Source organism: Saccopteryx bilineata, chromosome 1 (assembly GCF_036850765.1).
Source record: "Saccopteryx bilineata isolate mSacBil1 chromosome 1, mSacBil1_pri_phased_curated, whole genome shotgun sequence".
In the NCBI taxonomy this organism is placed as follows: domain Eukaryota; kingdom Metazoa; phylum Chordata; class Mammalia; order Chiroptera; family Emballonuridae; genus Saccopteryx; species Saccopteryx bilineata.
Genome location: NC_089490.1, coordinates 400,732,364 through 400,755,982, shown reverse-complemented (window position 1 = coordinate 400,755,982; position 23,619 = coordinate 400,732,364). Strand labels below are relative to the sequence as shown.

Here is a 23,619-nt window from a genome sequence, read left to right as displayed (position 1 = left end):
TAAAATCTTTTTAAAAATGTAATAGCCTGGCAATTAAGAGATGGATATTCTTTTTCCAGTGATATACAAAATTGTGACAATGATTGTGTTTTATATTTGGACACGAAGTGACATCAGAAGATAAATCTATCATTTTTCATCTTCACAATGATTAAGGGAGCAGGAGTTGATTATCTTCCATGAATGGGTTATTGGTCCAGAGGTTACCTTTACGGGGATCTTCATTTTCAGGGTAATAATGGTCAAAGTTTTGAACACTCTTAAATGTTTACTTATTATATTAAATGTGAATTTCCAGTAGATGTCTGCAGCAATCAAAAAGTCTTGGAAAAGTGGAAACATTTCTACATCTTCTTCCTATATGCAACTTTCCTAAAGAACAAGTTTTTTTTTAATGCATCCGTCTTACTTTTTAATGTAAAAACGTTTATGTTAAACCCCTTTAGTTCACTGAAGAAGCTTAGCCATCCATTCTTCATCCAACAAAAGATCTACTAATGCAGAGTTTCGCTCTCACAGAAGCTGTTTCACTTCTCTCAGCTCAAAAAGGCGTGAAAGAACCCTTCCTCTTGAGAGCCACCTTACTTCCTATATAGGTGTTGGTGTTGTGGATTCATGCTTTCACATAGTGATGTGAACAGTCTGGAGTTCAAACCTCGACTATGAATATCATTAACGATCTTCACTGCACCATTTCTCACTGTGCTCAGTTCAGGGGGAAATTTCTTTGCAACTAAGTGTTGTCAGTGAATCATACAGTGTTGTGAACAAAATTTCTGGACCTGTAATGTCCTTTATTTTTGCAACTACCCTGGAGTGATTTCTAATCACGCTTGCAGCACCGTCTGTACACAATCTGATGCACTTTCCCCAGTCTAAGCCTTCCGCTTGAAAAGAGCATTAAATATCTCTGAATCAGTGGTCTGACCAGGTAGATCAAGACAACAGAGTAGTAGTTCTTCCCTAAAGTCTTTATCGTCAATATATCTCACAAAGCAAAGTAGAATAGCATGGTTACATCAGTTGATTCATCAAGGTGAATGGCAAAACATTTTGAGTTCTTTATTCCCTCTACAATTTGTTCTTCAGTATCATTGGCCATACCAATTCTTCTTGAATGGTATTGTCTGAAAGCAGTGTAGCCTCAAGGTTTTTGTTCAGCTTGAAGACCCAATGTTCCTGAGTGACATCTAAGATGCAAGGGTTTATTCATTCTTCACCGATAGTGAAGTTTTTTCACCTTCAATATTCAAAGGACAACTAAATAAGATGTTCAAAGCAACAATTTATCACTAGTCATCATTTTCTTCATATTAATTTTCTGACTTTTCATTTGGTTGTGTAATCTTTCAAAAAAAAAAAACCCAGTGGTTTGTCAACAAGATCACTATACTTTGAATACAAATGAACAGTGAATAAGTTTGGAAAGTTTAAGTAGGTCATTTGACAGAACTTCAGAACATACTACACATAAAGGCCAAGGTGATAATTCACTACCAGCTGCTACAGTGAAACCAAGTTTTAAATACTCCTTACCATACTAACAAAGTTTCCTTTTCTTTTTCTGGTTTCTGTTGCACCTTCCAAATTATCAACACATTTCCTTTTCACCGTTTTTATTTTTTTAGAAAGTGAGACAGAAACATTGATCTGTTCCTGTGTGCGCCCTGACTGGAGACCAAACCGGCAACCTCTGCGCTTCGGGTCGATGCTCCAACCAACCAAGCATCCAGCCAGGGCTTAATTTGTTTTATTTACTGATTGATTTTTTTGAGAGATGAAAGAGGAAAGGAGAGAGAAGAGAGGGCGAAGGGAAGCATTCATTTGTTTTTCCACTCCGTCATGCACTTATTTGTTGCTTCCCGAGTGCCCTGACCAGGGATCGAACCTGCAACCTTGTTGTTTCCGGATGACACTCTAACCAACTAAGCACACTGCCGCACAGCCTTCACTGTTTCTTTTAAACTTGAAGCACTTGTACTTGGTTTACTTTCGGTGTCATCACTAGTTTTCTTTTGACTGTTGTTTTCACTCTTGAAGAAGGTTAAAATGTTTTGATTTTTTTTCTTTCCATTTTGTAGGCTTTAAAATTTACAGCACAATGACACTAAAACACAATAATTTATTTGCAAACAATATAGATGCGTTCTGAACAGGCGAGTACATGCATGACTATTTGTGCAAGCATGAAAATAAAATGTACTACTGAAAGATGGAAGGGACCGGCAATGGAAACACACAACAGAAAAATTGTTATCACATTGCACACAATAGTGCATTATGATGCAAGCTGGTACTTGGGTTCCGAACACCAATGTACAATGAATGCATTGTACACCACATAAGTTTGTCCAAACACTATTTGCACAAGTGTGAAAAAATGAAATACAGAGAGAGGGGGTGGGAGTTAGAGCCTGTGCATAACCTAGCTGGCTAAAAAGGAAACACGCAACAAATAGTTTCATCTTACCACACATAACACTGCAACACAGTACAAGCTGGTGCTTGATTTCAGACCTCCACATGTACAATGCATTGACTACTACATAAGTTTGCCCAAATACTTTTTGTCTGTCATGCATGATCTATAAATGCTCTGCATGGTACAAAAGGTTGTTCAAACAAGCCTACAAGTTCCAAAGATATCTAAGACTACCTCAATAGTATTTTTATCAATGATACAGGCTGATAAGTGGCAATCACCTTAAGCATAAGTGAATTTGACTAAGATCAGTAGGTCCATAATCTTCATACATCAGGGTGGGTATCTCTTTTGCAAACTGGTACTGCACTGTTCCACAGACCAGGGGTTGAAAAACACTGGTTTCTAATGGACTGTGAACATTTAAAAATGTCTTCTGGAAATTTACATTTAGAAGTATATGTTGTGTTATAAAGAACCTTTCTTTCATTTTTCCTTTATACTACAATTAAGATGTTGTAGACATGTTGGTAAGTTGTATTGTCTGGGAATTTCATTTCAGAATAGAAAAGAGGTCATAAAGTTTGAGAGTGTTGAGAACCACTTACAAACCCTCAGCCTATCAAAAGAACTGTAAAGTGAATTGTAATACCTGCACTTGGATGCTGTTATTTTATGCAACTCACATTATACAGATCACAAGTTAAGTAATATACTTATTTAAAATGTTAGAGAAGAAAAAAGAATAAAAGAAAAGCGCAGCTGCCATTTTCAAGAGCAATTACTGAAATGAATCGATCATAAACTTGATCTAGACATAGTGAGCAGAAAACAAGAGGAAAGAGTTCAAACTACAAGATTTAACTGAGCTCCTTTCCTTTTACTTTTCTGTTCTTTCAAAAGTAGCTCCACCTTGCCTGACCAGGCAATGGCACAGTGCATAGAGCGTCGGACTGGGATGCAGAGGACCCAGGTTCAAGACCCTGAGCTTGCCAGCTTGAGCATGGGCTCATCTGGCTTGAGCAAAGCTCACCAGCTTGGACCCAAGGTCGCTGGCTTGAGCAAGGGGTTACTCAGTCTGCTGAAGGCCCGTGGTCAAGGGTCAAGGCACATATGAGAAAGCAATCAATGAACTAAGGTCTTGCAACGAAAAACTGATGATTGATGCTTCTCATCTCTCTCCGTTCCTGTCTATCCCTCTCTCTGACTCTCTCTCTGTCCCTGTAAAAAAAAAAAAAAGCTCCACCGTCAAGATTATACAAATTAAATCATTCTGCAGCGGATTCCTCCTTACAGAGCAGCTCCTAGGAAGCACAGACAGGCTGTCTACTGTAGCAAATCAGTCATTAAAAAAAAAGAAAGGTGTTTTTTACTTCTCAGTTTCACTGGGTTAGTGACAAAGGATATGTGCTACAGTTGTTCATGGCTCCTGTAGTAGATCTCCCACATCAAAAACCCTCAAATAAGAAAGAATCAGAAGAGCTACAAGACCAAGCAAGTATGACAGCAGAACAATCAGGGAAATTGAGACTCAGCTGCTCCAATAGCTTTAACATGGCCCACAGCATAAAAATAATTTATCAAGATTTTAAAAAAATTTATCAAGATTTTTAACACAATCAGTTGCCAATATATGAATTATTCCATCATTCAGTAAATTTCCAAGGAAATTTATTCCTAATTAATTATAAATGGCAAAAGTAGAAACAAACTTCCTCAAGAACTTTGGAGAGCCTGACCAGGCAGTGGCGCAGTGGATAGAGCGTCGAACTGGGATGCGGAGGACCCAGGTTCGAGACCCGGAAGTTGCCAGTTTGAGCGCGGGCTCATCTGGCTTGAGCAAAAGGCTCGCCAGCTTGGACCCAAGGTCGCTGGCTCGAGCAAGGGGTTACTTGGTCTCCTGAAGGCCCGCGGTCAAGGCACATATGAGAAAGCAATCAATGAACAACTAAGGTGTCACAACGAAAAACTAATGATTGATGCTTCTCATCTCTCTCTGTTCCTGTCTGTCTGTCCCTATCTATCCCTCTCTGTCCCTGTAAAAAAAAAAAAAAGAACTTTGAAGAGCTCTGTTAACACAGATCTCTTTCTCACATAATTGATGTTACTTAAGACAAAGATATGACAATAATAATTTTTTGGTAAAAAACAGAAAACTGACAAGAGAAAGTTAAATGGAACTTTGAAGTCATCCTTGAACCCTTTTCTGCCTTCGAACTCCAAATACAATCCATAAGCAAATTCTTTAGTCCTGAAAATATACCCAGAATCTGAAGACTTCTCTCTTCCACATGTGCCTGCCACTCTGGTCAAGCTAACATCAGCTCCCACTACATGGTCATCATACTCCTAATTGGACTCCCTACTGCCATCCCTACCCTTCATAGGCTATTTTAATACTGAAGTCATTCTCATGCCTCTTCTCTGGCTGAAACCCCCAATGGCTTCCCATCTCATTCAAGGTCAAAGCCAGATTTCCAAGATTTGGTTCTATTTACTTCTCTGATTTCCTGTCCCATTACTCTCCACCTTGCTCACTTGGCTCCAGTCCACTGGCCTACTGGATGTTCCTGGAATCTACAAGTACTTGCTGCTTCCTCTACTGATTTGCCTAAATGTGAGCTCCACAAGGACGGCTCAGCTTCTGAGGTCTTCCAGATCATCTATTCAAAACTGTAAGTAACAGAGCGCCGGCCTGGCGTGCAGAGGTCCCGAGTTTGATTCCCGGCCAGGGCACACAGGAGAAGCGCCCATCTGCTTCTCCACCCCTCCCCCTCTCCTTCCTCTCTGTCTCTTTCTTCCCCTCCCGCAGCGAGGCTCCATTGGAGCAAAGATGGCCTGGGCTCTGGGGATGGCTCCTTGGCCTCTGCCCCAGGCGCTGGAGTGGCTCTGGTCACGACAGAGCGACGCCCCAGAGGGGCAGAGCATCGCCCCCTGGTGGGCAGAGCCGGGTGGATCCCGGTCCGGGGCATGCGGGAGTCTGTCTGACTGTCTCTCCCCATTTCCAGCTTCAGAAAAATACAAAAAAAAAAAAAGAAAACAAAACTGTAAGTAACAGTTGGCCCTGGTCCAGTAGCTCAGTTGGTTAGAGCATTCTCCCATACATCAACGTCGTAGGTTCAACCCCCAGTCAGGGCACATACAAAAATCAACAAATGAATGAATAAGTAAGTGGAACAACAAATAGATGTGTTTTCCCTCTCTCTCCCCCTTCCTCTCTCTCTCAAATCAATAAAGAAAACTGTAACACTCTCTCTGCCTCACTTATCCCCCTTTCTCACTTTCATTTTCCCCATCTGACATATCCTATCATTAGCTCACTCATTTGCTGCCCACCCCGTCCCTGTCCCTGAAGAGTAACCCTCAAGGGAGCTGGGATTTTGTTTGTTTTATTAACTGCTCTCTCCTTGGTGTCTAAAATGGTGATTGGCATATGATGTATGTTCAATAAGTACCCGCTGACTAAATGAAGTTACTATTAGGTAAAGGAAGAGTTACAGAGGCTTAGTCAAACCCACATGGTGAGGTCAGGCCAAATAAGAGACCAAGTTCTAAATCCAAACCAATTTGGACTCTTAGTTTTAAAGAAATTATGGCAAACAGCTGATATTCTTCCTCCAGTATATTACAAGAATAGGAGTAAATACTTGAATGAGCATCAAACAAACCAAAACAAAATCCAAAAAGAGCATCATCCCAGTCGTTTTTCTATAAAATCTTCTCTTAAGTGAGCTCAAATCAGATGATGCCTCGCAACACTGAGACTGGCATTCGTTTATCAGTGAAGCTGCCTGAGAACTAAGTAAACATATCACTTGGCCCAAGTCCAAAGCATACCAAACTAATCTTATGCCAAATCTTAGTTTAGAAGAGCATTTCCCATTTCCAGCCCCAGTTTTTGTTTCTCCAATGAGATTCTTTCCTTTTTCTCCATGGAGAAAAAAATCAACTGAAAAGATTAATGGGCAATGTTTAATAATATTATAGCTATTCTTTTTCATAAGTTTTTTTTTTTAAGGATAGACGGTATTATCTACAAGTAATAAAAACAAAGCAATAATGATATTACATAGTTAATACGTAATTCTCCTCATTAAAAGCAAGGGCATAAACAATTTATTGCACATTTTGGTGGCAGAGAGGAAATACAATTAAATCCATTAATAGCCACAAGAGTTTTTATGTTCCCAGAGGACCTTGATTTCCAGAGTTGCTTATTCATTTTCATCTACAGCAAACATGGTACATGGCAGAGATGACAGAATGCTGCTGACTACTTTCCATATCTTTTAATTTTGACGAGACAATTTTATTTAACAATAGACGTGTGGCCCTAGGCACCCGCTCAGTGGATAGAGCATCGGCCTGGCATAGGGACATCCCAGGTTCGATTACCCCTGACAGGAAGATCCCTGTCAGGGAGCATACAGGAGTCTGCCTCACTATCCTCCCTCCTCTCACTTAAAAAAAAAAAAAAAAAAAAAGAGTGGTTTGAACATCATCCAGATATACAGAGGTTGCTGGTTCAGTCCTTGGTCAGGGCATATACTGGAACAAATCAATGTTTCTGACTCTCTCTCTCTCTCTCTCTCTCTCTCAAATCAATCAATAAAATTTTAAAAATATTAAACATATAAACAATAGACTTAAGGTAGATAACAATGTCACGTTCTATTAGATATGAGCTGCAAGTGCCAAACAAAAATCTACCGCCTGACCAGGTGGTGGCGCAGTGGATAGAGCGTCGGACTGGGATGCGGAAGACCCAGGTTCGAGACCCCGAGGTCGCCAGCTTGAGCACGGGCTCCTCTGGTTTGAGCAAAAGCTCACCAGCTTGAGCCCAAGGTCGCTGGCTCAAGCAAGGGGTTACTCGGTCTGCTGAAGGCCCACAGTCAAGGCACATATGAGAAAGCAATCAATGAACAAGTAAGGTGTTGCAACGCGCAATGAAAAACTAATGACTGATGCTTCTCATCTCTCCGTTCCTGTCTGTCTGTCCCTGTCTATCCCTCTCTCTGACTGACTCTCTCTGTCTCTGTAAAGAAAAAAAAAACAACAACAAAAACCTACCTGTGAAGATGATATAAATGATGACCTTTGTAAATGAGATCGACCACAGGTCTAAAAATATACCATCATATTCATAGCTTCACTGATATTACCCAAAGATGTCAAGATAATGATGTCTATGAATACAGATACTCAAACATTTTACAAACATCTTGTTTAGCCCTGGCCGGTTGGCTCAGCGGTAGAGCGTCGGCCTAGCGTGCGGAGGACCCGGGTTCGATTCCCGGCCAGGGCACACAGGAGAAGCACCCATTTGCTTCTCCACCCCTCCGCCGTGCTTTCCTCTCTGTCTCTCTCTTCCCCTCCCGCAGCCAAGGCTCCATTGGAGCAAAGATGGCCCGGGCGCTGGGGATGGCTCTGTGGCCTCTGCCTCACGCGCTAGAGTGGCTCTGGTCGCAATATGGCGACACCCAGGATGGGCAGAGCATCGCCCCCTGGTGGGCGTGCCGGGTGGATCCCGGTCGGGCGCATGCGGGAGTCTGTCTGACTGTCTCTCCCCGTTTCCAGCTTCAGAAAAAAATGAAAAAAAAAACAAAAACAAAAAAAACATCTTGTTTATCTTCATAACAAATCAACAAGGAAAATAAAGGTATCCTCACTTTTAAAAATCAGAAAGAAAACTGCCCTGGCCAGATAACTCAGTTGGTTAGAGTGTCTTCCCAATACACAAAGGTTCTAGATTCAATATGCAGTCAGGACACATACAGGAACAGATTGATATTTCTGTCTATCTGTCTCTCTCTCTCTCTCTCTCTCTCTTCCTTCCTCTCTCTAAAATCAATCAGTAAATTTTTTTAGAAAAATTTCCCAGAGATAATAAAAAAAATTTAACCAAGCCCTAGATATAAAGCTTAATTTACTAATCCATAATAATCCTCCAATCCAAACGTAAAAAAAAAGAACAGGGTTTCCAACTCTATTCAGAGCCTATTCATTCTTGCATAGCCATTAGACAATATATGCTTTACAAAATGATCCCCGCCAATATTTCAAGAAACCACCAGGCACTAAACCACCAGGCACTAAACAATAAACCACCAGTTACGACAATATTATTGACTATATTCCCTATGCTGTACTTTAAATTTTTTTGTTTGTTTGTTTATTTTTTTACAGAGACAGAGAGTGAGTCAGAGAGAGGGATAGACAGGGACAGACAGACAGGAGTGGAGAGAGATGAGAAGCATCAATCATTAGTTTTTCGTTGCACATTGCGACACGTTAGTTGTTCATTGATTGCTTTCTCATATGTGCCTTGACCGCGGGTCTTCAGCAGACCGAGTAACCCCTTCCTGGAGCCAGCGACCTTGGGTCCAAGCTGCTGAGCTTTTTGCTCTAACCAGATGAGCCCGCGCTCAAGCTGGCGACCTTGGGGTCTCGAACCTGGGTCCTCTGCATCCCAGTCCAACGCTCTATCCACTGCGCCACCACCTGGTCAGGCCCTATGCTGTACTTTAAAGCCTCTAGATTTCAGAGCCCATTCATTCTTAACATATAGTATTTAATTATCTGGTTCTTCAGCCCATGGTATATTATCACAAGCAACAAAGTAGAAAGAAGGCATACTGATAGCTATACAGAGAAACAAAAACAAAAATACAACTAAAACAACAAACACAAGTTTAAAAATAGTTATGCACCGCCTGACCAGGTGGTGGCGCAGTGGATAGAGCATCAGACTGGGATGTGGAAGGACCCAGGTTCGAGACCCTGAGGTCGCCAGCTTGAGCGCGGGCTCATCTGGCTTGAGCAAAGAGCTCACCAGCTTAGACCCAAGGTCGCTGGCTCCAGCAGGGGGTTACTCGGTCTGCTGAAGGCCCGCGGTCAAGGCACATGTGAGAAAGCAATCAATGAACAACTAAGAAGTCGCAATGCTCAACGAGAAACTGATGATTGATGCTTCTCATCTCTCTCCGTTCCTGTCTGTCTGTCCCTGTCTATCTCTGCCTCTGTAAAAAAAAAAAAAAAAAAAAAAGTTATGCACCAGGTACCAGTCTATACTCGTCATTTCAAGCCCTGATGTTCATCCCATTCATCATGATGATCCACACTTGAGAAGAGGTTAGTCTGTTTTATGTATTCTTTTTTTTTTTTAAGTGAGAGAAGAGATAGTGAGACAGACACCTGCATGCAGTCCAACCGAGATCCACCTGGCAATCACTGTATAAGGCCAATGCTCGAATCAACTGAGCTATTCTTAGCACCTAAGGCTGATGCACACTGACTGACAGAGCTACCCTTAGCACCCGGGGCAACACTGGAATCAATAAGCCACTGGCTGCAGGAGGGAAAGAAGGAGAGAAGGGAGAGAGAAGCAGATGGTTGCTTCTCTTATGTGCCCTGACAGGGAATCAAACCCAGGACCATCCATATGATGAGCCAATGCTCTATCCACTGTTCCAACCAGCTAGGACCTGTTTTATGTATTCTTAAGGAAGAACCAGAAATATGTAAATATTTTTGTAGATTTCCAAACGAAATAAAAAAATAAAGTCTTGGTGTTTATTAATGGAGAAAATTAACATATATACAAAGATCCAAATATTTGGTTTAAAAAATTTTTTTTATTGATTGATTTTAGACTGAGAGGAAGGGGGGAGGGAGATAAACATTAATCTGTTCCTGTATGTGCCCTGACCGAGGACTGAACCCACAACCTCTGCATCTTGGGGCAACACTCTAACGAACTAAGCTATCCAGCCAGGGCTAAATGTTTCATAATAGGCCTTAAATGTATTGCCCGGTTTTTCCTGTGAAAGGAGAGCACAGTTGACCTATAGTTTGAGCCATAAAAAAGGAAAGTTTAAAGAGACAAGAGAAAAATATCAACTCCATTTAAACCCTCAATTTTTCTTGGAGTCCTCAGCTTTCATTGGTGATAAATGGCTAGCTGTAAACCGGTTTAGTTGCTCTCCTGGCTGCCAAAGCAGAGCTAAAGAAGTCAGCAGGTAGAATAGGGAAGCTGTCAAGTCAAGTCGGCTCAAAACAAAGTTGCGGTTTGCAGGCTCCGCCTGCACCATCTCTTCCGTTCATATAAGCTGGCAGGATGTAGAAACAGGATCCCGACTCAGCCACTGCTTCAGAAAACCAAAATATTTTGTTTTGACTTTCTACTCTATTAAGCTTGGAGATTGGCAGGATCTGTGCCTACAGTGAACTCAAGACCCTGTAATGGTACTACTGAAGAAATCAGAGTATCAATAGTTACCCTAATTCTAGAAAGAAAGCACTTTTTGAAGGGTTTGGAGGAAACACAGAAGCTGGGCTGGCATTAAGATAGCAATAATAGTAATAGCTAATATTTTAAAGTATTTTCTATGTGCACATAAGCACTAAACTTGTATTAATCTCACTTAACCCTCCTAATAAATGAGAGGTAGAGACAATTATTATGCCCATTTTACCAATGAGAAAACTAAAGCATTAAAGAGATAAATAATTTGCCCAAGTCACTCAAATGGTAAACAACAGAGTCAGAATTTAAATCCTGGCTACTGGCTCCAGCAATGATACCCACAGTCACTATGCTATGAAGCATTTCACTGTCTATAACTTGGTAATTGAGCAGCATTCTGGAATTCCAACATAACAAAGCATTAAATGTTATATGTCAACTATGAGAACCTGACAGGGCTTGGGGGATATCAAGTTGAAACAGAGAAATAGCTCTGGTGTCAGACAATCATGAGTCATGAAAAAAATTCCTGCTCCACCTACCTCTAAACTAGAAAGCCTTGCAAAAATGCCCTCACCTCACTGGACCTTGATTTCCCTTTCTGGGAGCGGAATCTCAGAAGGTTACTGTGGGACACAGTGTTCAATTAGTCAAGTTCATTCAGACATTAGCTCAAATGTCACCTCACCAGAAGCCTTCTCTAACCACCATATCTAAAATAGACTTTTCTGCACTCGCTGGATGGCACAGTTGGTTAGAGCTTCATCCCAAAGTGCAGAGGCTGCCAGTTCAATTCCCAGACAGGGCACATACAGGAACAGATCAAAGTTCCTGTCTCTGTCTCCCTCCCTTCCTCTCTCTCTAAAATCAATAAAACATTAAAAAAATATTTTTAAATTTCAACAGCCTTTAAAGATTTAAAATTAAAAAAATAAAACAGCCTTTTCTCCAACATTCTCAATTCCTCACTCTGTCTTCTTTTTCATCATAGAGCTATACCCTACATACTTATCAAAGATCTTGGTATTTGTTTATCTGTCTCCCTCCACTAGCATGTACACTAGGAGAGAATGAACTTTGTCAACCTGTCTGCTGCCGTTTCCCCGGCACCAGAGCAGTGTTGAATGGATGAACTGTGTATTAATAGATTCCCACTCAATAAACATAAACAGGCACTATTCATTTGACAAATGTATTTATTAAGCAATTACAAAGTAACTACATAAATGAACAGGATTATTTCAAATAATAACTAGTTTTGAAGAAGAGTACCCTAATTTTAGAAAGCCTAGCAAAAATGCCCTCACCTCACTGGAAGAGTTATAAACTCCCAGAATGGACTGGGCAGGTGAGGGCAGCTTTCAAGATGGCAGGTCAACTGAACAATAACCTTAACTATAACCAGGAGCCAGTCGCCTCACAATCTGGGGACAAAGCATCCAGGGAGAGAGAACAGCAAGCGCAAAAGCCCGAAGGCAGGAGTGACAGCGTCTAGCTCCAGCTTACCCACCAGAGCCGACAAGCACAGGGAGAGGGGTAAAAGGTGAGGTCAGAGACTCAGGAAGGGACCACACCAGAAGTACAGCTTAAGTCAGAAAATGGGGATTTATCCAAAGTATGATGAAAAGTTATTTTATAGTGTCTCCTATCTTCACACACTAGAATGTATACTTTATGAAATCAAGGATTTTGTTTGTGGCACATACCAGTTGGTCTACACACATATGCTAAATGAAGGAACTGGGAAATTATGAAAAAGGGAGTGAGATGATCTGATTTTATTTGTAACTATCACTCTGAACTGCTACCAGTGGTTACCTTCTGGAAAAAGACCAGGGTGGCAGAGGATGGGTAGAATTAAAAACAGTAGAGTGCAATATGCTTGAGAGGTACCATAAAACACAGGGAGAAGAAAAAGCTGCTCCCTAAATCTCAAAGCCATTTGTTTTTCTTTTTTTTTTTAGATTTCTTATATTGATTGATTTTTAGGGGGGGGGAGAGAGAAAGAGAGAGAGGAAGATGGAAGAGAAGCTGGAAGCATCAACTTGTAATAGTTGCTTCCTGTATGTGCCTTGACCAGGCAAGCCCATGGTTTCGAACTGGTGACCTCAGCATTCCAGGGCAATGCTTTATCCACTGTGTCACCACAGGTCCGGCACCTTTTGTGTTTTCTAAACTATTAAAAATAATAATAATAGGCCCTGGCCGGTTGGCTCAGCGGTAGAGCGTCGGCCTGGCGTGCGGGGGACCCGGGTTTGATTCCCGGCCAGGGCACATAGGAGAAGCACCCATTTGCTTCTCCACACACACCCCCTCCTTCCTCTCTGTCTCTCTCTTCCCCTCCCGCAGCCAAGGCTCCATTGGAGCAAAAATGGCCCGGGCGCTGGGGATGGCTCCTTGGCCTCTGCCCCAGGCGCTAGAGTGGCTCTGGTCCTGGCAGAGCGATGCCCCGGAGGAACAGAGCATCGCCCCCTGGTGGGCAGAGCGTCGCCCCCTGGTGGGCGTGCCGGGTGGATCCCCCGTCGGGTGCATGCGGGAGTCTGTCTGACTGTCTCTCCTCGTTTCCAGCTTCAGAAAAATACAAAAAAAAAAAATAATAATAATAATAAATAAATAAATAAAACCATCTCAGCTATGGAAAGAAGAACAGCAGGAAACACAAAGACAGACCCAAACACACAAAATTCTCTGAAAAGAAAAAACACCTACCTATATCTAAGCACAATAATCAGTCTAGGCCCTGGCCGGTTGGCTCAGCGGTAGAGCGTTGGCCTAGCGTGCGGAGGACCCGGGTTCGATTCCCGGCCAGGGCACATAGGAGAAGCGCCCATTTGCTTCTCCACCCCTCCGCCGCGCTTTCCTCTCTGTCTCTCTCTTCCCCTCCCGCAGCCAAGGCTCCATTGGAGCAAAGATGGCCCGGGCGCTGGGCATGGCTCTGTGGCCTCTGCCTCAGGCGCTAGAGTGGCTCTGGTCGCAATATGGCGACGCCCAGGATGGGCAGAGCATCGCCCCCTGGGGGGCAGAGCACCGCCCCTGGTGGGCGTGCCGGGTGGATCCCGGTCGGGCGCATGCGGGAGTCTGTCTGACTGTCTCTCCCTGTTTCCAGCTTCAGAAAAATGAAAAAAAAAAAAAATAAAAAAAAAATAAAAAAAAAAAATAATCAGTCTAAATTTCCTCAGGAATAATTAATATGCCAATTACACCCAAGATGTTACCTGGAGGAAATCTTGTTCACAACAAGGTTTTGAGATGTAGCCTGTCATTTGGAGGAGTTTTTCAGTCTACAAAGAGAGGAACAGGTACTGTAGTGGAAGTCAAGTTTTAAAACATCCCTCCTTTCACATCTACCTATATCTGTAACAGGTCACTTAAAAAAAACCATGCAGGGTAGTTAACTCACAGTATGATTTATAAAATATACATCACAGTTCTAAAGGGTTTTTTTTTTTGCCAAAATAATCATGGACAAAAAAAAAATGTATATGGACTATTACCTAGAGTCTATGTTTACAAAACTGAAAGTACTGACAGGATGAGTGAGACACAGGTTATCTGGGCAGTGTCAGGATCCAGACTCCCACTGAGAAGAGAAAGAACAGCACTCAGGCTCAGAAAAACTGGTGAGGCTAGGACTAAACCCAGACAGTCTGGCCTTTAGTCAGGGGCAGATTAAGGTTGGTTGAGGCCCCAGGCACAGAAAAAAATATTGTGTCCCTTGTCATTAGGGAAAAGTGTAAAGTTGGGGTTTTGCAGGGCCCTTAAGAAGTCAAGGCCCAGGGCGCACCTGGTGCACACGCCTTTAAATCCGCCTCTGCCTTTAGTGTACCTTAAAAACTTTACAGTCTAGAACCTGACCAGTTAGTTCAGTTGGTTAGACTAGAGCGTTGTCTGGAAACATCAAAGTTGCAGGTTAAATTCTGGTCAGGGCACACTGGGAAGCGACCAGAGAGTGCATAACTAAATGGAACAACAAATGAATGCTTCCCTCTTTCTCTCTCCCCCTTCCTCTTTCTCTCTAAAAAACAAACAAAAAAACCTTTAAACTCTAAAAGAATCTACACAAACATTAAATAAATGTTCCATTATCAATATTACCTTACCACTTATGCTTCATCATCCACTCACTATGAGGAAGCAATGTTCTAGAATGTTCTCCAGTCACCATTTTTGTTATCAATAAAAATAAACTAGCTTTATCCTTCTCTACCTGGTTTATTTCACTTAGTATAATCCATATGCTCTCACTTATATGTGAAATCTAATGAACATAATAAACTAATGAACAAAATAAGAACAGAGGCATGGACACAGGGAACAGATGGACAGCTGTCAGAGGGGAGGGTGGTGAGGGAGTGGATAAAAGAAGGTGAAAGAATTAGCCAAAAATCATATATACATAACACAAAGACAACAGGGTGCAATAGCCGGAGGAAAGGGGGGAGGGCTGGAGTTAGGCAGAGGAGGGCAGAGGGGGTAAAATGGGAGCAGAAAGAGACTTTGCTTGGGGCGGGCGGTGCACCATGCAGTGTGTACATGGTGTTATATTGAGTTGTACACTAGAAACCTGTATTGTTTGATTAACCATGTCATTCCAATAAATTAAAAATATAAATAATTTTTTTTATTTCTTCATTTTAGAGAGGAGAGAGGGAGAGAGAGACGGGGGGGGGGGAGGAGCTGGAAGCATCAACTCCCATATGTGCCTTGACCAGGTAAGCCCAGGGTTTCGAACCGGCGACCTCAGCATTTCCAGGTCGACACTTTATCCACTGCGCCACCACAGGTCAGGCCATAAATAAATTTAAAAAGACTTGATTTTGGGTTGAACACACAATACAGTGTATAGAGATGTGTTGTAGAATTGGGTGCCAGAGACCTGTATAATTGTTATCCAGTGTCACCCCAATAAATTCAATTCCAAAAAATGAACAAGCAGCTCTAGAACCAAGAAAAGGAAGTAATGAGTGGAGTGAAACTTTTGTCCCTATGTCTTCATCCATTCAATATGTACTTTTTTTTACAGCTTTATTGTGATATAAAATTTGTAATGTTATGCCTTTGAGGTGTACAACTGAGTAGTGTCAACATGTATTTTCAAATATGTATTTCCAAAAGAACATTCATGCCTGACCTGTGATGGCACGGGGGATAAAGTGTCGACCTGGAACGCTGAGGTTGCTGGTTTGAAACACCAGGCTTGCCTGGTCAAGGCACATATGAGAAGCAACTACTACAAGTTGATGCTTCCCATTCATCCCTACCCCACCCCTTCCCTCTCTCCTCTCTCTAAAATCAATAAATAGCCTGACCAGGCGGTGGCGCAGTGGATAGAGCGTCGGACTGGGATGTGGAGGACCCAGGTTTGAGACCCCGAGGTCACTAGCTTGAGCGCGGGCTCATCTGGTTTGAGCAAAAGCCCACCAGCTTGAACTCAAGGTTGCTGGCTCCAGCAAGGGGTTACTCGGTCTGCTGAAGACCCGCGGTCAAGGCACATACGAGAAAGCAATCAATGAACAACTAAGGTGTTGCAACGCGCAATGAAAAACTAATGATTGATGCTTCTCATCTCTCTCCATTCCTGTCTGTCTGTCCCTTTCTAACCCTCTCTCTGACTCACTCTCTTTCTCTGTAAAAAATAAATAAATAAATAAAATTAAAATCAATAAATAAAAAATCTTAAAAAAATTTACTGGTATTTTCTATAACATATGTTCATTGTAGAAAGTTTAGAAATCACCAAATAATATATAAAGACAAAAATTAATACCACACATAATACTACCATATAAAAACAACATTCTGGAGTCAATGCCTCCAGGCAGTTTTCTCAACATGTTGATTAAGACCTAAAACCATGGGAAACAAATGGCAGGGAGGCACCAGGCAGCTAATTCCCTCCAGGAAGAAATAAGCACACTAAAAGGTGATACTGTTTAAAGGGCAGAAACTAACAAAAAAAAACAAAAACAAATGAGTCCTTGAAATAGCAAAGAGAGGCATTTTAAAATAATTTGAAAAAGGGAAAAGGTATTCAGTTTAATCAAATGAATAAGGAGAAAACATAAATATCAATAGTAGAAATGCCATAAACAATTTTCTTACTAAAATTAACTTTCTGTGATCCTGAAAATGTTCCAGATCTGCCCTGTCCAATATGGGAGCTAGCCAAATGTAACTATGTAGTACAACATAAAATATGGCTAGTGCAGGTAGGAAGAGAATTTGAAACTTTATTCAATTTTAATTCATTTTAATTTTAATAACTACATGAAGCTAGTGGTTACTGTATTAGACAGCAGAGCTTCAAATACAAAAATATTTATGACTTTAAGACATAATTGAATGTCAAATGGAATGTTTTAAGGAAGTGTTTTCTAGACAATACATAATAAGCTAGGAGGTAACAGTGGATCACCATTTACTGGCATTCTCTATGGTGCTATCCAAGGTAGAGGCCAAGTACAGGTTGACCTAAGTGGCTCCCTAAGCTGTAAGTACAGCTGTTCTCTAGTTTGTAATAAAAGGGAAAGTAGGTCCAGCAGGCTTTCTAACCAACAGCTGGTCTGTGAATGGCAGAAGAGGGAAATATTCTAGAGTTGGTGCTGAGGCATATCCTGGGTTTTCTAAAACCCTGAGAAGCTTTGCTGGTTATTCTAAACTCCGCCTAGAGGAAGGAGAATTCTGTTGGTGCTTGCCGATCTAGAATCAAACCACCTTGCTCAAGCCCAGCCCAATGGGCCTCTGAAACATAACCTAACACCAACTTCAAACCCTGTCTTTTCTCAAGAGCCCTTAATATCACTCCAAACCCAAGCTGGAAAAAGACCAGCTCTTGCCATCATTCCCATGTCTACCCTGGGTTCCCAAAGTACACCCAGTGTGATGCCACAGATGCAAGCCAAGCTAACCTTCAATCAAGTCTAGGCCAAAACAGGACAAGGCCTCCTGGGGTGAAGTAGTGAAAAGACACAGCCCACACATTTTCTGACTTGCACCGCACCTCCCTCATGCACACTGAGGCAAGTACTAACAGTACAGTGGCAGCTTATTGGCTCAGCTAAGAAATTGAAAAGGTAGTTTAAAAAAGAAATCACATAACCACTAATGTGTCCAAAAGATCTGTAAATCAATACATGTAAAACGGACTCTGAGAAAGTCATTCTCTTTCTGCCTTAAGGAATCTGAGCTTCCACAGGGACGATGGATAATATTACCTCGCCAGAGAGGATATCCATTTATAACACTCACAATGTGAAATTCAAATCTTCTAAGGCAATGGTCCCCAACCTTTTTTGGGCCACGGACCGGTTTAATGTCAGAAAATACTTTCACAGACCGGCCTTTAGGGTGGGACCGATAAATGTATCACGTGACTGAGAAAAGCATCAAGAGTGAGTCTTAGACGGATGTAACAGAGGGAATCTGGTCATTTTTAAAAAATAAAACATTGTTCAGACTTAAATATAAATAAAACGGAAGTAATGTAAGTTATTTATTCTTTCTCTGCGGACCGGTACCAAATGGCCCACAGTCCAGTACCGGTCCGTGGCCCAGGGGTTAGGGACCACTGTTCTAAAGTACAAATATGCTTTAAAGACTTAATGCTAGGCAAATAACAGAAATTTCACCAATTTGATCAATTACATTTATTTTATATTTACCATTTAAGTACTTTCTCCTCTGGATCTATAGGTCCTATTTTATATTTATTTCACCATGTCTTAGAATGGATAGTAAATATTATAAAAGTATTCTCAATCAATAGATGAAAAAGATCTAAGGTGTGGAAGAGTTTTCCCTAGGACACAATAAGACCACAGAAGCAATGTATCCTGGTTTGCCTAGTGCTTTTGTGGTTAGAGCGGCAATTGCCCCAAGTACCTTCATGAAACACTTCTATTGTAGGCCAGTCATGCCAACTTAGCCATGGCCACCTCCTTTGGCTCTAATACTTTCGTACAGTAACGCTTAAATCAACATAAATATTCACTTAAAATAAAATGTGGTCTAAGGAGAAATGTGACTAATAACTACTGAACTCCTTCCCTAAGCACACATACAGATAAGGATATGCAAATGTGCTTTGTTCAAAGACAAATGTGATACAGTTTGTGAGTAATGCAGCAGGGTACATTTTGTCTCCTAATAATCAGCTTTATGTCGCTGAGGAAATACTGTATACTTGTGAAATTTAATAATTTTTCTGCTTCTCCTACTTAAGCAATTCAAAAACAAGAGAACATCAGGGAAAACTTCATACAAAGACTGTAGAGAAGGGATCAAAATGAGTCTAAAACCCTTTCCTCAAAATCAAGCAACATGCCACATGGTGCCTACAATGGAATACATCACTATCCCCACCATGGACCATAGCAAAGCAGTACTACTTAGTGTGGAGAGAAAATAATGCCAACTGCAAAAGCTGTGAATTTCATCAAGGAACTCTAAGAGACTTACCTGCTCATAAGAGCATCATAAAAGCCAACTATATTTCCCATGGATTACTTCCAGGGAATGAGAACACAGACAGGACAGGGGCTTTTTCTTTTACATTTTTCTGTACTGCTAAAATTTCTAATCACAGACATGTATTAATCCTTTTATTCTAAAAAAAAGTGCTGGTAAAAATGGCAATGAGTAGAATAATCATTTTAAAGCCAACTACATATATGCTTTTCATCCATAAAAAGCTTTTTAAAATTATTATGGTTTCTGAGGAGCTCCAGTAGATGTTAAATAAGAGCACAGTATACACCTGAGAAAAAACTACAATGTTCATTCATCTTTATTTAAATATCTAATAAAGGGATTTTATTTTCACAAGCAAATTATATTTCTAAAGGGATCAAGAAAAGGAGCAACTTTTCAACTCTCTTCTCTGCAATAGGTAAAGAATCACGTTTCACAAGATTGAATTCTACAATATTATTAAATATAGCTGACCTTAGATCCACAATCATGTTTACATGTCATAAGTGCACATATGTCATGTTTGTGTCTTTACACATGACAAGGATGTTAAATCCTGGACTATATACAGAACGCACACTGCCAATATATTCTCAACAACAAGTACACCAAGGAGACCTCAAATTAACCAGATGACTCTAATAATTTGAATGGCCAATAGTAAGCCATTTTCTCCCCCAAAGGATGTTATTTTCCATCCTGTAAGTAAAAGAGCATGCTCCAAAGAGCACAAGTGTTCCACAAGCAGCAGGCAGGCACAAAGGTGAAGGCTGAAAAACAAAGTCAGAGCAGGAGAGCCGACAATCTCAAGGACTGGTCAGTAAACATACACACTGCATACTCCCTGCAGGAGAAAACAAGCCAGCCTCACATCAAGGTAGTATAATAATTACTAAACTGATCAGGATGCCTGGCTGTTTCTTGGGCCAAAAACCTAAAACGTGGACTTTTCAGTGACTAATGGAGCAAAGCAAAAATCAGTAGCAATCAGTGATTTATTTACATACTTCCCTCTCACCCCCATTGCCCAGCAGCTTCTTGCCAATGGCTCATACCTTTTCAATCTAATAAGCTAGAGAAGGCAACTGTCCAAAAGTCACCAAACATTGTGACAGATGTGAAGGAAGAATGGGCAAGCATGCACAAACACACTGGATCCATGTGAAAAGGGCACAGTGGCTTTATGTTACAAAGAGGTAGATTAGAACACCTCAGCTAGAGATGGGCCTTATATAAAAGGAGCGAGGCCTGCTTAGGACCAAAGGAGGAACAGCATCACATACTAAACACCCACTTGAGTTTGGTGTTGTGCTAGGGCACTGGCCGAAGCAAACTGAACTAACGTGGCTCCTGATTACCTTAAAAGAAAGACACAGAAAAGAGAAAGTGTCAGTAAAAATGAATGTTGAAACACAAAGGACCTGAAGAGAAGTAGAGTGGAGGCAAATGGAACACAAACTGACATTATCTTAAAAAGTTCCAGATATATACCCTGCACACACAATTCCACCCCTACAACCAAAAGAAATTTTTTTTTTTTTTTTGTATTTTTCTGAAGTTGGAAACGGGGAGGCAGTCAGACAGACTCCCACATGCGCCCGACCTGGATCCACCCAGCACGCCCGCCAGGGGACGTCGCTCTGTTGCAACCAGAGCCATTCTAGCGCCTGAGGCAGAAGCCATAGAGACATCCTCAGCGCCTAGGCCAACTTTGCTCCAATGGAGCCTTGGCTGCAGGACGGGAAGAGAAAGACAAGAGAGCAAGGAGAGGGGGAGGGGTGGAGAAGCAGATGGGCGCTTCTCCTGTGTGCCCTGGCCGGGGATCGAAACGGGGATCCTGCACGCCAGGCTGACACTCTACCACTGAGCTAACCGGCCAGGGCTCAAAAGAAACTTTTACAAGGAGCACCAGGAGTCCTGGACAAAAATATTTACAGAATGACTGTTTATGTTAATAAACTGAAAGAATCCAAGTATTAATCAAAAGGAAAATGATGACATATTCATACAATGAAATTCTATCCATTAGTGAAAATGTTTAAACTACAGCTACCATAAAACAGTGTTGATTCTCAAAAACCAAACGTTGTTAAAAAAAAAAATCCACACTAAAATAGGTCACAGAATACGTACTGTATGAGAGCATTTATGTAAACTTTAAAACCATTCAAAATTTAAAAACATTATTTAGAAATGTACATATATAATAAAACTAGTTTTAAAAGACAAGAGAAATGAGACACATAATTCAGAATAACATTTACCTTTGTGGGGGAAGAAGGGGTTGTGGTCAGAAAGGAGCACCCCAAGGGCTTCAACATAATTGATAATGCTCTATTTCTTAAGCTGACTCAGGTGTAGAAATGTAAGTTACATCATTTCTTAACAGTATGTCTAGGATACACACACACACATGTATATATGAAATTATAGGCATGAAATAACTCAAAATAAAAAGGGCTAGAGTTGAGAATGGTCCCTATCCCCCCCATATACATTCATCTGCCCAAGGCTTGGCTAACAGATTAAGTCCAAGACTCCAAGGCAAAAGAGATCAACTCAGAGATGACAAAAAGATCATCTCCAGGCACTTCTCTGGGCTTACTGGGCAAAACCAGCTCCACAGTGTCTATTCAAGGGGTAAACTAGAAGACACTGCACACTGTCCTCAGAGTTGTAGAAAGATTGACTTGCCATACAGAAACAGAAAATATTCCCAACTCAGGCAAATTTCACCAATGGAAGGAAAGTCCCCAGATGGTTCCAACGGACAGGAATGGATGAATTTATGAACATGGCAGTGATTTTATGTAGCCCTGCAGGGCTAGAATTTGTGACCATTACTGGAGGGGGAAGAAGGGGATGAAAAATACAGTTGAACATACACTAAATAGGAGTTTTACAAGGCCACAGAGGCCAGGACATCATGTGTGTAATTTGGAGTTCAAATGAACATGTGTACTTAAGACTAACTAGAGGCCAGGAGGGTTATTATACGCGCTTTACCTGGCAGAAGGTGACAGCAGTGCTTGGCACATGCTGAGTACATTGGGAAATTATAATATCAGAAGAGATCTATACCGCATCTATGGAACATATGTACAGCCCAGGGGCGCGGGCAAGGCCGGGGACACCGTCCGTCTTACGCGGGGAAACCGACCGCCAGGCAGGCCGGACTCGGTCAGACCAACGAGAGGAAGGCTCAGGGCCGAAAATCCCGAAGGCCCAGCTCTGGGAGGGGAAGAGGGTGGTCCCGGCCCGAGACAGAGGTGGGGCCGCCAGGAGAGGGCGGGGCCCCCGCAGGAGGAGTCCCGGGAGGCCAGGCAGGGGCCGCCCAGGCCGCCCGGGCCCCGGGGCGTCGGGGGGCAGTCGGGGGCACTGGAGAGGGAGCGTCTCCGCGGGCGATGGGACAGGGGAAGCGGGAAGGCGGGGGCCGGCCCCGGCCCCCCGCGGCCGCCTCTCACCTGGGCACGCAGCTGGACGAGCTCCGGTCCACCTCCCAGGTGGCGTACAGGTTCATCTGCACAGGCGCGGGGGTGCGGCCCGGCCCCGGGCCGCCGGGAGGCGCGGAGCCCGCGGCCACCGCGACGGCCATGGAGGTGGAGGTGGACGAGGACGAGGAGGAGGCGGCCGCCGCCGAGGTGGACGAAGACGACGAGGTGGCCTGGGCCGGCTTGGGGGGCGTTGGCTGCTGCGGCGCCGGCTGCTGCGGCGCCGGCTGCTGCTGCGGAGACTGGGCGACCCCAGAGCCCCGCTGGACGCCGCCGCTCCCGGCGCCTCCGGGACCACCGCCCGCCCCTCCGCGTTCCGCCATAGCCCGGCCGGGGGTGAGGGGCACTGGGATTACTGGAATCGAGGCGACGCCAAGCGGACGCCCGGGCTTTCCCCCCCGGCGGCGGCAGCGGTGGGGGCTCGACTCCTTTCCTCAGCCCGCCCGCCGGAGCGCGCGAGCAAGAGGCTGCACGCAGGCGCGGGGCCTCCCGGCGCGCAGCCCTCGCGCCCGCCCGCCGCTGCCTGTTGCGGCTCGCGCCGCCGAGACACTGGGTGGGCGTGTCCGGGGAGGGGGCGGGGAGCCCAGGCTCGCGCCAGCCCCACCCAGCGCCGAGGGGCGGGGCCCGGGCTCGCGCTCGCGGCCCCTGCGGGTCTGTGTGTGCGCACCCCTCGCTCCCTATGAGTGGGGTCCGCGGCACACGCGCTCACAGCCTGCCTCGCTCCTCAGATCCGCGGCGCGAGCGGCAGCCCGCAGGCCTGGTCCTCCCCTCCCCCGTTGTCCTCTTGGCCCCACTGGCCCGGCCAGCGGAAACCCCGCTTTCCGGGGCGCGGCCGCAACCCGGAGGAGCCTACCGCGCGGGAGCGCGCCTCGGCCCCGTTCGGCCCTCCGAACCCAGGCAGAATCCGCTGTTCGTCCCAGGCCGCTTTCCCACCGCGGAGCTGGCACCTGCCAGGCAGCCCCGAGGTTTCTTTGCCAAGACCAATGAAGGAA

The 23,619-nt window shown here is 43.4% G+C and overlaps 1 protein-coding gene across 1 annotated transcript in view; it reads right to left on the bottom strand.

Moving 5' to 3' along the window:
- PACS1 (phosphofurin acidic cluster sorting protein 1) overlaps positions 1-23,160 on the bottom strand; it is a 131,667-nt gene extending 108,507 nt beyond the window's left edge. Inside the window, exon 1 of the mRNA XM_066252108.1 lies at positions 22,601-23,160. Within this exon, the coding sequence (XP_066108205.1) occupies positions 22,601-22,950 (350 nt within the window). The 5' untranslated portion in view covers positions 22,951-23,160. The remainder of the gene's footprint in view (positions 1-22,600) is intronic.
- Between the last annotated feature and the right edge of the window lie 459 nt (positions 23,161-23,619).